Genomic DNA, 11,604 nt, shown 5'->3' on the forward strand with positions numbered 1-11,604 from the left:
ACACGGGTTCGTGCCCCGGTCCGGGAAGATCCCACATGCCGCGGAGTGGCTGGGTTGGTGAGCCATGGCCGCTGAGCCTGCGCGTCCGGAGCCTGTGCTCCGCAACGGGAGAGGCCACAACAGTGAGAGGCCCGCGTATCGCAAAAAAAAAAAAAAAGTCGGGAGACAACACCTGGGACCCCATCTGAGAAATGGGGTCTCAGATGGCTCATCGTTCACAGGAAGATCAGTGTGGGAAGGCTTGGAGGAAGAAGTGGGGACTTGAAATTGTCACTGAAGAACGAGCAGTGCACAGTGGAGGTAAGTTAGAGTGACTACGACCAAGCCAGCTCGTAACCAGAGCCTATGCAATGTGGAGGAGCTTGGGGCCTCCGTGCTGGGGACAGATAAGGAGCTGAAGGGAAGCAGAGTCACTCTCTGGCCATGGAAGGCTGCAGAGACAGCAAGAGTTGGACAAACCAAGAGCCAGAGACCTGAATAATGGCAGGAAGAACTAACTGACCTCAGTTGCTCCACCAGGATTGTGTCCCAGTGAAGGGTCGTCTCTTTTGCACTCTGGGAACGTGACCAGGCCTGTATGTTGACTCCAACTGCAGTTCCACAAATGCTGTCACCCCAGGGGCAGCAGCACACATCTAACTGTGGTGCTTCTCCCCTTAAAGCCCTTCAACGGCTGCCAAGGAGAAATGCCAAGCCCCTTAGCGATGATCTTGTCTGGACCAGGTGGCACAGTGGCTAATCTTATCCACCAGGCTGGGCTCATGGTACATTAAAGGGTGAGCTACGGGGACTTCCCTGGCGGTCCAGTGGTTAAGACTCTGCGCGCCCAAAGCAGGGGGCACAGGTTCGATCCCTGGTTGGGGAGCTAAGATCCTTCATGCCGCCTGGCAGAGCTAAAAAAAAAAAAAAAGGGAGAGACTATGGAGTTTAGAAGTCTTTTCTTCACCCTTCCCAAAACCTGGCTTTCAAGACAACTGCCTAGCCAGAGAGGTCAAGAAGTCCAGCTTCCGGGCTCAAAACTGAAAACAGGACCTCTAGACAAGGCAGTACCTGCTTTTTTGCTTCCCTGGGGTGACAAGCCTTCTGGTTAAGACCTGAGGGAGAGGGCTGCAAGTGAGCGCAATTTAAGGGGGAAATAAAAACATATTGGTTGAATATTTTCAAAACACTGCCCCCACTGCATCCTCTTTCCATCACCCTGAGGACACCCTTGTCAACAAGTGGTGAAAGGGCCTGCTAAGAAATAATTTTTCGAGTTCTCATTCCATTATCATCCGGTTAAACAGAGTTTAACAAGCACTGTTAAACACCACCTTAATCACTTTCATTTCAGGGTTACTTCTGGCAGGTACATATAGTGAAAGTTGATATTCAGGGGCTGATTAACATAGACCGTTCCCTGGCTCAGGGGAGATAAAATCTCAAAATGTCCTCCACTATGGCTTGACTTTTCAGAGGCCTGGGAAGAATCAGATCCCTTGCAAGAGAGCATCTTTAGGTTTGGACTAATCAGAAAAATTCTGAGGAATGATACGCTTCTAGAGGAATGCACACCCAAGGGAAAACAGAACATCATTCCCCAATCCCAAGCTCAGGCGTGTTCAGGTATTCATTCAGTCAACAAAATTTCATTGAACATCTGCTGTGTGCCAGCCCCTATGCTAGGATGAAGAACGGTGGGGAGTGAGATTAAGAATAGCTCCTGTCCTCAAGGAATCAGAAGGAAGGCAGACATCAATCAAATGATTTCACCATTAAATGTAAAATTATTATAACTGTGAGTCTTGTTTCAAGGGAGGTTAAATTAAGTCAGGGAGGATGGGTCATGCTTCCCAGGGGAGATCTGAAGATGCTCACTTGATGAAGGTGCTGGTGGGGTCAGGTAGAGCATGGAGTGAGGCAGAAAAGCATTTCAGGCAGAGAAAACAACACATGCCAAGACTAGGTGGTAAGAGAGAGCCTGGCCATGGTCTACTGAAGGATTTAAAGGAGGGGATGGGGCAGAGAAATTAAGGAGTGTTATAGATTGAACTGTGCTCCCCAAATTCATATGGCGAAGCCCTAACCCCCAATGTGACAGTACCTGGAGACAGGGCCTTTTGGGAGGTGACTTAGGCTAAATGAGGTCAGAAGGGCAGGGCTCTAAGCTCATGGGACTGGCTTCCTTATAACAGAAAGAAGTGATAAAGAGATCTCCCTGGTGGCACAGTGGTTAAGAATCCGCCTGCCAACGCAAGAGACACGGGTTCAAGCCCTGGTCTGGGAGGATCCCACATGCCGCGGAGCAACTCAGCCCGTGCGCCACAACTACTGAGCCTGCGCTCTAGAGCCTGCGAGCCACAACTACTGAGCCCACGTGCCACAACTACTGAAGCCCGTGCACCTAGAGCCCGTGCCCTGCAACAAGAGAAGCCACTGCTATGAGAAGCCCGCACACCACAACGAAAAGAGTAGCCCCCGCTCAGCGCAACTAGAGAAAGCCTGCGTACAGCAACAAAGACCCAACGCAGCCAAAAATAAAAATAAATAAATTTATTAAAAAAAAAAGAGAGAGATCTCCCTCTCTGTGCACACAGAGCAAGAGCCATGTGAGGACTCACTAAGAAGGCTGCTATTTGCAAACCAAAGAAGTCTCACCAGAAACCATCCCTGGCATCTCCCGGATCTCAGATTTCTAGCTTCCAGAACTGTGAGAAAATAAACGACTGCTGTTTAAGCCCCACTATCTGTGGTATTTTGTCATGGCAGCTCCGGCAGACTAACACAATGGGAGAACTGCACCCGATGCAGTTGGAGGGGCAGCTGACCATGAGGTCCTTATATTAAGGATTTTGATCCTTGACCTAAGAGCCATGGGGAGCCATTAACAGAATTGAACTTGATGGGCCTGAGAATGGGGGCATCAATGGGATCCCAGCAGCTGCAGCACAAACAGCCTAGGCGAGGGTAGATGCAGACATTCCTCCAGTGATGCCATGTCCAATCAAGGTCCCTCAAAGTAGAAAAGGGGCTCCAGGAGCTCAAGCTCTTTTGACAGTCCCTACAAAGGAAGGTGCTATCAGCGAGCAGGGCCCAGGTAAGGCTGAACACATCTATTTACAAGAACTGACAGCAGCAATGGTAACCAGTCTCTTCTTCAGTGTTCAGCACGCAGCCAAGGAGTAGAGGTGGAGAGTCAGGTGGGTTGTCGCAGGGTTGCAGACCAGCAGGGCAGCTGGGCAGAAGGAAAAGGCGGAGAGAGATGACAGTGTGATCCAAGTGGTGGGTCAGAGGACCTTGCCTAGTGGGGCAGGACAGGGCTCCTTGACACCCAATTCAATATGCTTCCACTGTGCTGTCTCTACACGCAAATGGCTTTTATTCTGAGTCGTTTTAGCATTAATAAGCTGAATGCATTGCTCGATGAAGGCTTCTGCTGTCTTATTACACTTTGGCAGCCCCCATGAGGCATGCAACTAAGACAGACGAACAGGCTTGCTAATGAATGGGAACTGGCATTCCAATATTCCCTTCCACGGGAACGGTGCATCTCTCCAACAGAGAAGTGAAATCTTTGAGGCAGCCTGATTATACAAATAGAGCAGCATTATTATATTTGTCTGCGAGGGTGATCACAGGACACTTGCAATTTATGACAGGTATCACAAATAGAAAAATAAACATGAAACACCATTTAGTATAGCCACATCCACCCCAGGAAAGGTAGGAGAACAGAGGCAGCAAGCCGAATACTCGAGGCAAAACTTTTGTCCTGAAATAGCCAAACATTTGAGTCAAAATAATCTCTCACTCTAAAAATGTCAGTAATTTAATTCTGGTGATATTTTCTTTAGAGACGGAGTTGGCTTAGCGCTTTACACCACAGAAACAGCCTTTAGTAAGAAAATTAATGACACAAAGATGACAGTAACACCAGAATTTAAACTAGTCAGGAAAACAATTATTTAAAAATTCTTTGGGCACTTCAGAGCATTTTAAGGCATTCATTTTCATGTAATCAGCTGATACACCCAAGGGTATAGAGATTGACTTTTCAATTAATTATATTTCTGCATATGGCCTGTATGTGGGGTGCAGAATTTCCTGTAGTCAATGAAAGGGAAGCTAGAGAAACACAGGAATCAAATGACAAGCCACTGACAAAGGAAGGTCTGGCCGAATTAAACCAGTTAATCCTGAAACAATGGGAAATTGACAAGGACGATGCTAGGACAGGTACTCCAATGAGGATGAATGAAATAGCAAGGAATTAAGAGAAGCTCTTAAGAGAAAGCTTTCTCTATAATCTTGCTGTTCTAGAAAATCAAACACAATGGCTATCGCAACTATTTTGTCGGAAAAATTACAAGTGAAGCACGTGTTTCGCTCTGAAAAGAATTATTATAAGAATTCACATATGATTAGAAACTATGCTTGATAAAATATAAGACAAATTTCTTTTCATAATTTTCACTTTTGTTTTTCACAATGACATCCCAATAAAACCTCTTTTCATGGGAAATTTTGGACTCCACTTTAAGAAACTAATTTGAAGAATTTGTTTCACGCACAGAATGTAAAGAGGAGCCACTGTCAACATCTCAGCTTCCTTTCTCTGTCTCTCCCGTGAACAGGTGACTTTGACGTCACATCTGAGGTCTTAAGACCCAGAGGATATGATTCTGATCTCCTCCTTGCTTCTCTGGCCCACCCCACAAATATCCAAATATGCGTCAACCTTCTTTTTAGAGTAGTTCAGTTCAGCAGCAGCCCTCAATCTTTCTTCCATCCAAATACACTTGGGACTAAGTCCATATTCAAGATATCCTCCAACATCAACCCAAGTTGATGTGCAATTCCCATCACTCTCTGCGGCTCCTGCCCTTTCCCTCTGACTCAGGAGAGCAAATCAGAATGCAAAAAAAAAAGTGTACCTATTATAGAGTCCTAAGCCTCTATGATGTTTCTTTAATTTCGTAATTTCACAATTATCTGTAATAAAATTTTCCAGAACTATGGTTGAAAGCCCATCACTACCCTACAGGTCCTTAGGAGGTAGCCGTAACCTAGCCCCAATCACTTTACACTCTTGAAAGTTACAAATTACAACTCTTCGTTTAAACTACACTTGTTTCACTTTGAGTGGGTGACATCTGACAGCAAGCCACATGTACAACAGACACAAACACAAGTGTCTGTGGACCTGGGTGCCCCACGCATTGAAAATAACTCCAAGTGAGAGTTCAGAAATATAAGATGGAAGGTCTGGGAAGAAAAAAAAAAAAAAAAAAAAAAAGATGGAAGGTCTGGGAAGAAAAAAAAAAAAAAAAAAAAAAAAGATGGAAGGTCTGGGAAACCCTCTTGAAAGAAGGCTCATTTTGCATATTCTCAACATCTAAGGTATAAAGAGACAAAGGCACCAGTTCCCTGCCTCCAGAAGAGACAGGAATCCAGACCAGGCAACCTCTGTTCTGGCATGGGACAAGTCATATTAGCCGTGACCGTGCAAAAAGACATAAGTCTAGTACTGATTTCTCACTGAGCTGACAAGAGGCAAGAAGGGACACTCGTGTCCAGAAATGTGTACTTTCACATTATTATTGTTTTCTCCTGCAAACTGCTTGAGAGCTAGGAGGTGTCCCCGCATCCCTTTCCCTCCCAGAGTTCCCAATTTGTTTTCATTATTCACCAGCCCAGCCCCTCAGCTACAGTGAGGCACAATAGCAAAAGATGCAGAAAGGAAAATTAATATGTTCTACATAGACTTCCTCATCTTGGGTAGATTTATGAATTTCCCTTCTGTTATGCAGAAGTTAGCATTTTTAACAATGAGGGGGGAAATTCCTTAATTGTTTTTTTATTGCCTCCGGAGCTCCAAAGACATCTTGTGCTGTGTTGTCATTTACATTTCACATTAAATGCAAAATATGTTTGAAATGAGCAAAGATTTGTTTTAATTTGATACATCTGTTAACTCAAGTGCTAAAAAGACAGCTAAATCACTATGTTAAATTCAGGGATTTGTAAACAATTTATATATTCATTTGTTCTGGGTTAAAAATGCCCCAAAGCATAAGTTTTATGAAACACCAAGTAAATTGCATTGTATCCATCTGATGGATGCAGGGCATGATTTCTTCCTCTTCACTCCATTAATTTATTTCCTAACTTGAGTTAATTAGTGAGGCTCCTATTTTTAAAAGCTCTTTGAAATTCACTGGGAGTGGGAACAGCTGCAAGAACTGCTTCGGAAACCTACTGCACAGGAAATGGGCTAAATACAAATGCTAAATTCCCCCAAGACATTATCACACATTGAGCACCTGATTGCCATTTGACAATCTATGCTGGGAACACAGTGGGTGATTAATACACAGTTGTTACAAGAAAGCGGGAGAGAACTAGAAGGAAAGAATGAGGGTATCTGAGAGAACAGACTCATTCCAGGTGATTACTAACTGGATGAGATGATCTCCAAGTTCCTATTCGGCTCTACACAAAAGTCTGTGACATTCTTTTATGTCTGAATGGAGACATAACTCCAACATGGAGACAGACTTCAACTTGGAACAATACCCACTAGGAGAAGAGACATCTATTCAGAGAAATTACAATTTTTTAAGTAAAAAGAGATTGGTACGATAGAGAACAAAGATGAATCAATTATTTTTTTCCTTGGTCAAATGCAGTCTTAATTCCTAAATTAGGGTGGGAGATTAAAAAAGTAAATTCATTCATACTAAAGTATAAATTACTGCTAAAAGTTTAAAGTATGCCTAAGGGTATATGGCGGAAAGAACTAGTCTTTTCAACAGATGTTCAAGCAAATCCAATGTCCGTTTCTTCCTGGAATATTTTGGGCAGAAGCCAATGGGTGAGAGAGATTGAGTTGGGTTGGGTGCCCTTCCTAAGTCCCTAGACAATGTCACCTGCTACAGACGCCTTACTCCAATTTCCAGAAAGGCTGCAACACCTTATCAAAGTCCTGCTTTATTTCATTTTCCTTTTCCCATGAGCCTGTGAAAAAGCCACAGGCAGCCACTCATTTCCCTGCCCTTGTAATCGCAAAAGGACAAATCTGACTCCATCTTGGATCTGTTTCTTTTACTTTAACCTTTGTATTCTATTGCTTTTGCCACAAGAATGTTGCCTACAGCCTGAAATATACAGGATGGCCCACTCTCAAGGCTCTGCCCTTTCAAGATATAACATGTTTCCATTCATATAGAGATAAAAAGTTGCGGAGCCACACCCCCTCCCCCTTAAATATAAAAGAAGTTTGAACTCTAACTCAGGTAAGATGGCTCTTTGGGACACTAGTTCACCATCTTCTCGCTCTGCTGGCTTTCTGAATAAAGTCATTATTCCTGGCCCCAACATGTCGTCTCTCAATTTACTGTCCTGCTGTGCGGCCAGCAGTGTGAGCTTGGACTCGGTAACACGCTGAGAACCAAGGTTAGAATCTGGGAGCTGCACTTGAGTGCATCTGAACTAGGTCTTCTCTAAGCCTGAAATTGCTCCTCTATGAAATGGAAATATAAGCCAAGAGCACAGCGCCTGATGCAGAGTCGGCATCCCCAAACCGCAAACTCCCTCCCGTCATTTCGCACAGACCCAGAGTAAAGTCAGGCCAGTTGTACGGACACACCAGAAGCCAGGGGCATGGCTGGGACAATACCCAGTTCTTTCCATCTCTCTTCAAGTGCCTTCCAATTTTCTTTCCTAACTCCTTGCCCTGGAACCTGTTTCTCAGGTCTCCCACACCAAAACAAACAGCACCATGATTTATTCCTTCTCTGATGCCACACTGGAAAGGGAGCTGGGGAAAAGGGGAAACATTGTCCTAACAGCTCCCCCTTGACTCACACACACCCACAAGGATATCTTTTTCTACTTTCCGCTAAAAGACACATTTAAAAACTCTTTGTTTGCTCCAGCCCATTTTGTGTGCCTCCGTGAAATCCCACCAGGCCCCTCTGAGGCCTTGCGGGGGCTACTAATCATGGGCCCCTTCCTTCCTGGCACACAGGAGGATCTGACTTTAAATATTTGCATCACAAGAAAAGTTTGGAAAACGAAGCGAGTTCTCTGCAAGGGAACTGGTATTCGGGATGATCAATCAAGTCTCGGGAACTCTGTGAAGCCAGATTTTCTGAATCAGACAAACAACCCAGCAGGTCCAGCCATGTTTCTGTGTTAAGAAACAGATCCACCAGGGCAAACACGCCAGCACTACCTTGGGGAGTGTGTGTCTGAGAGCTCCAGTTTCTTAAGACTTGGGTAGGAAATCACCTTGGGGGAACAGAGCCCCAGCCTGTGTGTGTTCCCGACAGCCTCGTTTCTACAAAGGAGGAGAAAAACGGGAACACAATCTACCTGCCTGAGAAAGGTTCTCCAGGATAAAGATGGGCTAGATAAGGATGCTGCCTTCCATCTTCACAGAACTGGGTCCTTCTCAAAGGACTTTCACGTGTCCCATATTACCTAACCGGACCCTCAGATTTCTCAGTGTTATCTCCATTTTACCCAAGCTATCTTGTGACTTGGCCAGCCATTGCACAGCTGCCACTGCGGAACATACCCAGCCCTTCTGACTGCTGGACTAGTGCTTTATTGACCATAACCCAAGTCCCCAAAGCAGAGAGAAGAAACATGCAGAGGCTCAGAACCATGCCTCTTCAGCCTCAACGAACTGAGGTTCACGGTCTTAAGGCAAGACTTGAGGACCGCGGGCGGTGACGGGGGTGGGGGGCCTCCCAGGAGGCCCTCCACCCAGGACTCACTCAGGAAGATGATGGTCTGCCTCCGGGCGCTCCTGTTCTCCTCGCTCTCCGACTTCCTCACCTGCAGCTGCTGCCCCTGGGCGGCCAGCGTGCCCTGCTTACTCCTCGTGAGCACCTGCATCATGCTCCAGCACATGAAGGCCACGGAGACCAGGACCACGAGGTAGATGACGAAGGCACCGAAGATGCTGGCCTGGAACACGGTCCAGCGGCTGGAGAGGTTGGTACAGATGGACATGTTGGAAATCTCCGGTTGCTCGTGGTGGCGGGTACGGGAGCGGTTGCACGTGAGACCGCGGTGACTGGGCACGTTCGCCAAGGGGTACTCGACTCCCATGGCAAAAAGCAAAGGCAACGCCACCAGGGCGGAGGTGACCCAGACGAAGCCGATCAGCAGCTTCACCTGGCAGGGCCCCGACATGGCCTTATACCGGAAGGGGTGGCAGATGGCGACGTAGCGCTCGAAGCTGAGCGTCAGTACGTGCAGCAGCGTGGCGTAGCTGCAGGCCTCGAAGAGGAACGTGTGAAGCTTGCAGGGCACGGTGTAGCTGGGCGTGGTCAGGGGATTCCAGATGATGCTGTAGAACTCCACGGGCATGCCGATGAGGAAGACCAGGATGTCGGAGCAAGCCAGGCTCACCATGTGATCCGTCACCTCCTTCTGCAGGTAGCCCTTCTTCTGCAGCACCTGGGTGACCCGAATGGTGACGCTGTTCCCCAGGATGCCCACCACGAAGATGGCCAGGTACACCAGGATGAGGGTGATTTTGATCCAGGAGGCCACCTCGAACCCGGGAACGTGGCTGTGGTCGATGACCTGGGAGCAGTCACTGCCAGGACGGCTGGGCGAAGCCATGAGGAAGGCAGCCAGCCAGGCAGCGGCGTCCAAAGACCTTCTGAACTCCCTTTCCTCCTACCCGCGCGGCCCGAAGTTCTCGGTCGCAACTCACTAGCGTGGGTGCAGGGCTTTTTCGAGCTCACCTGGACAAGGTAACAGACTTTCGGGTGCTTTCACGGAAACTTCCCGGGGCAGCCCAACCTAGCCGAGGCTGGAGGCGTCCGAGGGTGGGGTTTGGGGGGTGTGTGTCTGGCCGAGGCGGGGAGGGCGCGGAAGAAGGAGGTTCCAATCTCGCTGCAGCCAGTCAGCCCGCAGCCCCCAGCGCGCAGGACCTTCCCTTCTCTGTGCGCGGCGCACCCCTCCCGGCTGCCTGGCCCTGGCGCGCCAAACCCACCGTCCTGGAGCACCCTCTCCCGAACGGCTGGAGGCGGGGTGGTCAGCGATTAATCATTAACCGCCGCCGCCTGTGCTCCCGGCCGCAGACCCAGCCCAGCGGGGGCGTGCTCAGCTCACAGACATGGTCCCGACACCAGATCTTGGCCCCGGAGCACGGGGCGACGGGTGGCCCCATCTCCCCCGCCGCCCACGCGGCCACCGGCGAGTCAGCTTCGCCGTCCGGTCCCACGCGCATCCCACCGCGTGGAGGCACAGCCAGGGGGCAGCTGGAGTGCGCTCCCGGGATTAGGCGCGGAAAGACCAAACCGCCCCCTCCTGCCCTGGGGTCCCTTCGAAGGTTTGGGCCACCACGGCCAGTTTGGGGGACGGGGGACGGCTGGACCCGGGCGCCCGCCTCGGTCGCTGGCCAGTTGGCGGGGCCGCCCTGGCGCAGCCAGCAACCTTTCGCCTCCTTGGTGCCCTGCCGTCGGGCCCTAGGGTGTTGGCACTGGACGGTCAGGCTGTGCGCTGGCTGGAGCCGCTGCTCCAGGAAGTCGCCCCCAAGCAGGCTATTAGGTCCCCAGAGAAGCCCTGCATTTCCCCAAAGCCTCCCGGGCGTTCTGCGCAGGGCCTGCCTCACCTTGCCGAAGGACCCGAGGAGCGCGGCTCCCTCCTTTCAGTTTCACTCCACAGCTCCGGCCCCTCTCCCGGCGGCAGCGGCAGCGGCAGCGGCAGCGGCGGGAAGTCCTTAATTGGGGACATGTATATGGATGAGGGTGGCACCACCCGCCAGGATGCCCCTGGTAGGAAGCGCGTCCTCCCAGGGAGCTGCGACCAGGACATCAAGGGCAGTAGGAGGGAGTAAACATGGCGATAAGGATCATGACATTTTTGCTCTTCTCAGAAGAGGAAAACCTCTAGTGGGCCCATCTTCATCTTCTAATACTAAAATCAGAAGGAACTTTGCCGGGGTAGGCAGGGGGCTGTCCTAGGCATTGTAGAATATTTAGCATCTTCATGTCCCACGCTGAATAGTGACAGCCAAAATGTCTCCAGACGTTGCCAACTGTCCTCTGAGGGGGCAAAACCGCCCCAGGTGGAGAACCACTGCCTTGAAGGAAGAAAATGGAACCTCTTCATCTGTTCGTCCTGAGGGTGTAGCACAGACCTGTCCAGAAAAGCATTCTTAAATTATCACAGCCACTGCCCTGTGATGTGATCGTTTTAAAGATGAAAAAACTGAGGTGTCCAGAGGATAAGTGCTTCCCTAAGGCCATAATAAAGTGAGTGAGGGACTTGAAAACCTAGATCCGTCAAACCCTGAGTATACCCTAACGGGGAGGGAATTCTGGGAACACAGAAGGTGCTCCGGAGCTGAGTCCAGAACAATACACGTAGAGAAACGGGGACTGTATTTTCTGAACCCAACCCTGGGCATGTGGTTTGAGGCCCTCAGTGAATGTTTGATTTTGACACTGTCTCAGAGGAAAAAAAAAAAAGGTTGTATGGCCACTGGATCTTTACAGTTAGCACCCTAGGTGGCTATAGCTATTTTTTCTCTCCCTTCTCTGTTAAATTACAAGCCATAAGGCCGAGAAATCTCTCTTTTCCCTCTCTGACACTACTCCA

General features: G+C 48.9%; 1 protein-coding gene across 1 annotated transcript in view; it reads right to left on the minus strand.

The window, feature by feature from the left end:
• Nucleotides 1-9,618, minus strand: part of GPR39 (G protein-coupled receptor 39) — a 245,731-nt gene extending 236,113 nt beyond the window's left edge. The window contains exon 1 of the mRNA XM_007465892.1: nt 8,763-9,618. Within this exon, the coding sequence (XP_007465954.1) occupies nt 8,763-9,618 (856 nt within the window). The remainder of the gene's footprint in view (nt 1-8,762) is intronic.
• Between the last annotated feature and the right edge of the window lie 1,986 nt (nt 9,619-11,604).

Source organism: Lipotes vexillifer, unplaced genomic scaffold (assembly GCF_000442215.2).
Source record: "Lipotes vexillifer unplaced genomic scaffold, Lipotes_vexillifer_v1.1 scaffold535, whole genome shotgun sequence".
Lineage (NCBI taxonomy): Eukaryota > Metazoa > Chordata > Mammalia > Artiodactyla > Lipotidae > Lipotes > Lipotes vexillifer.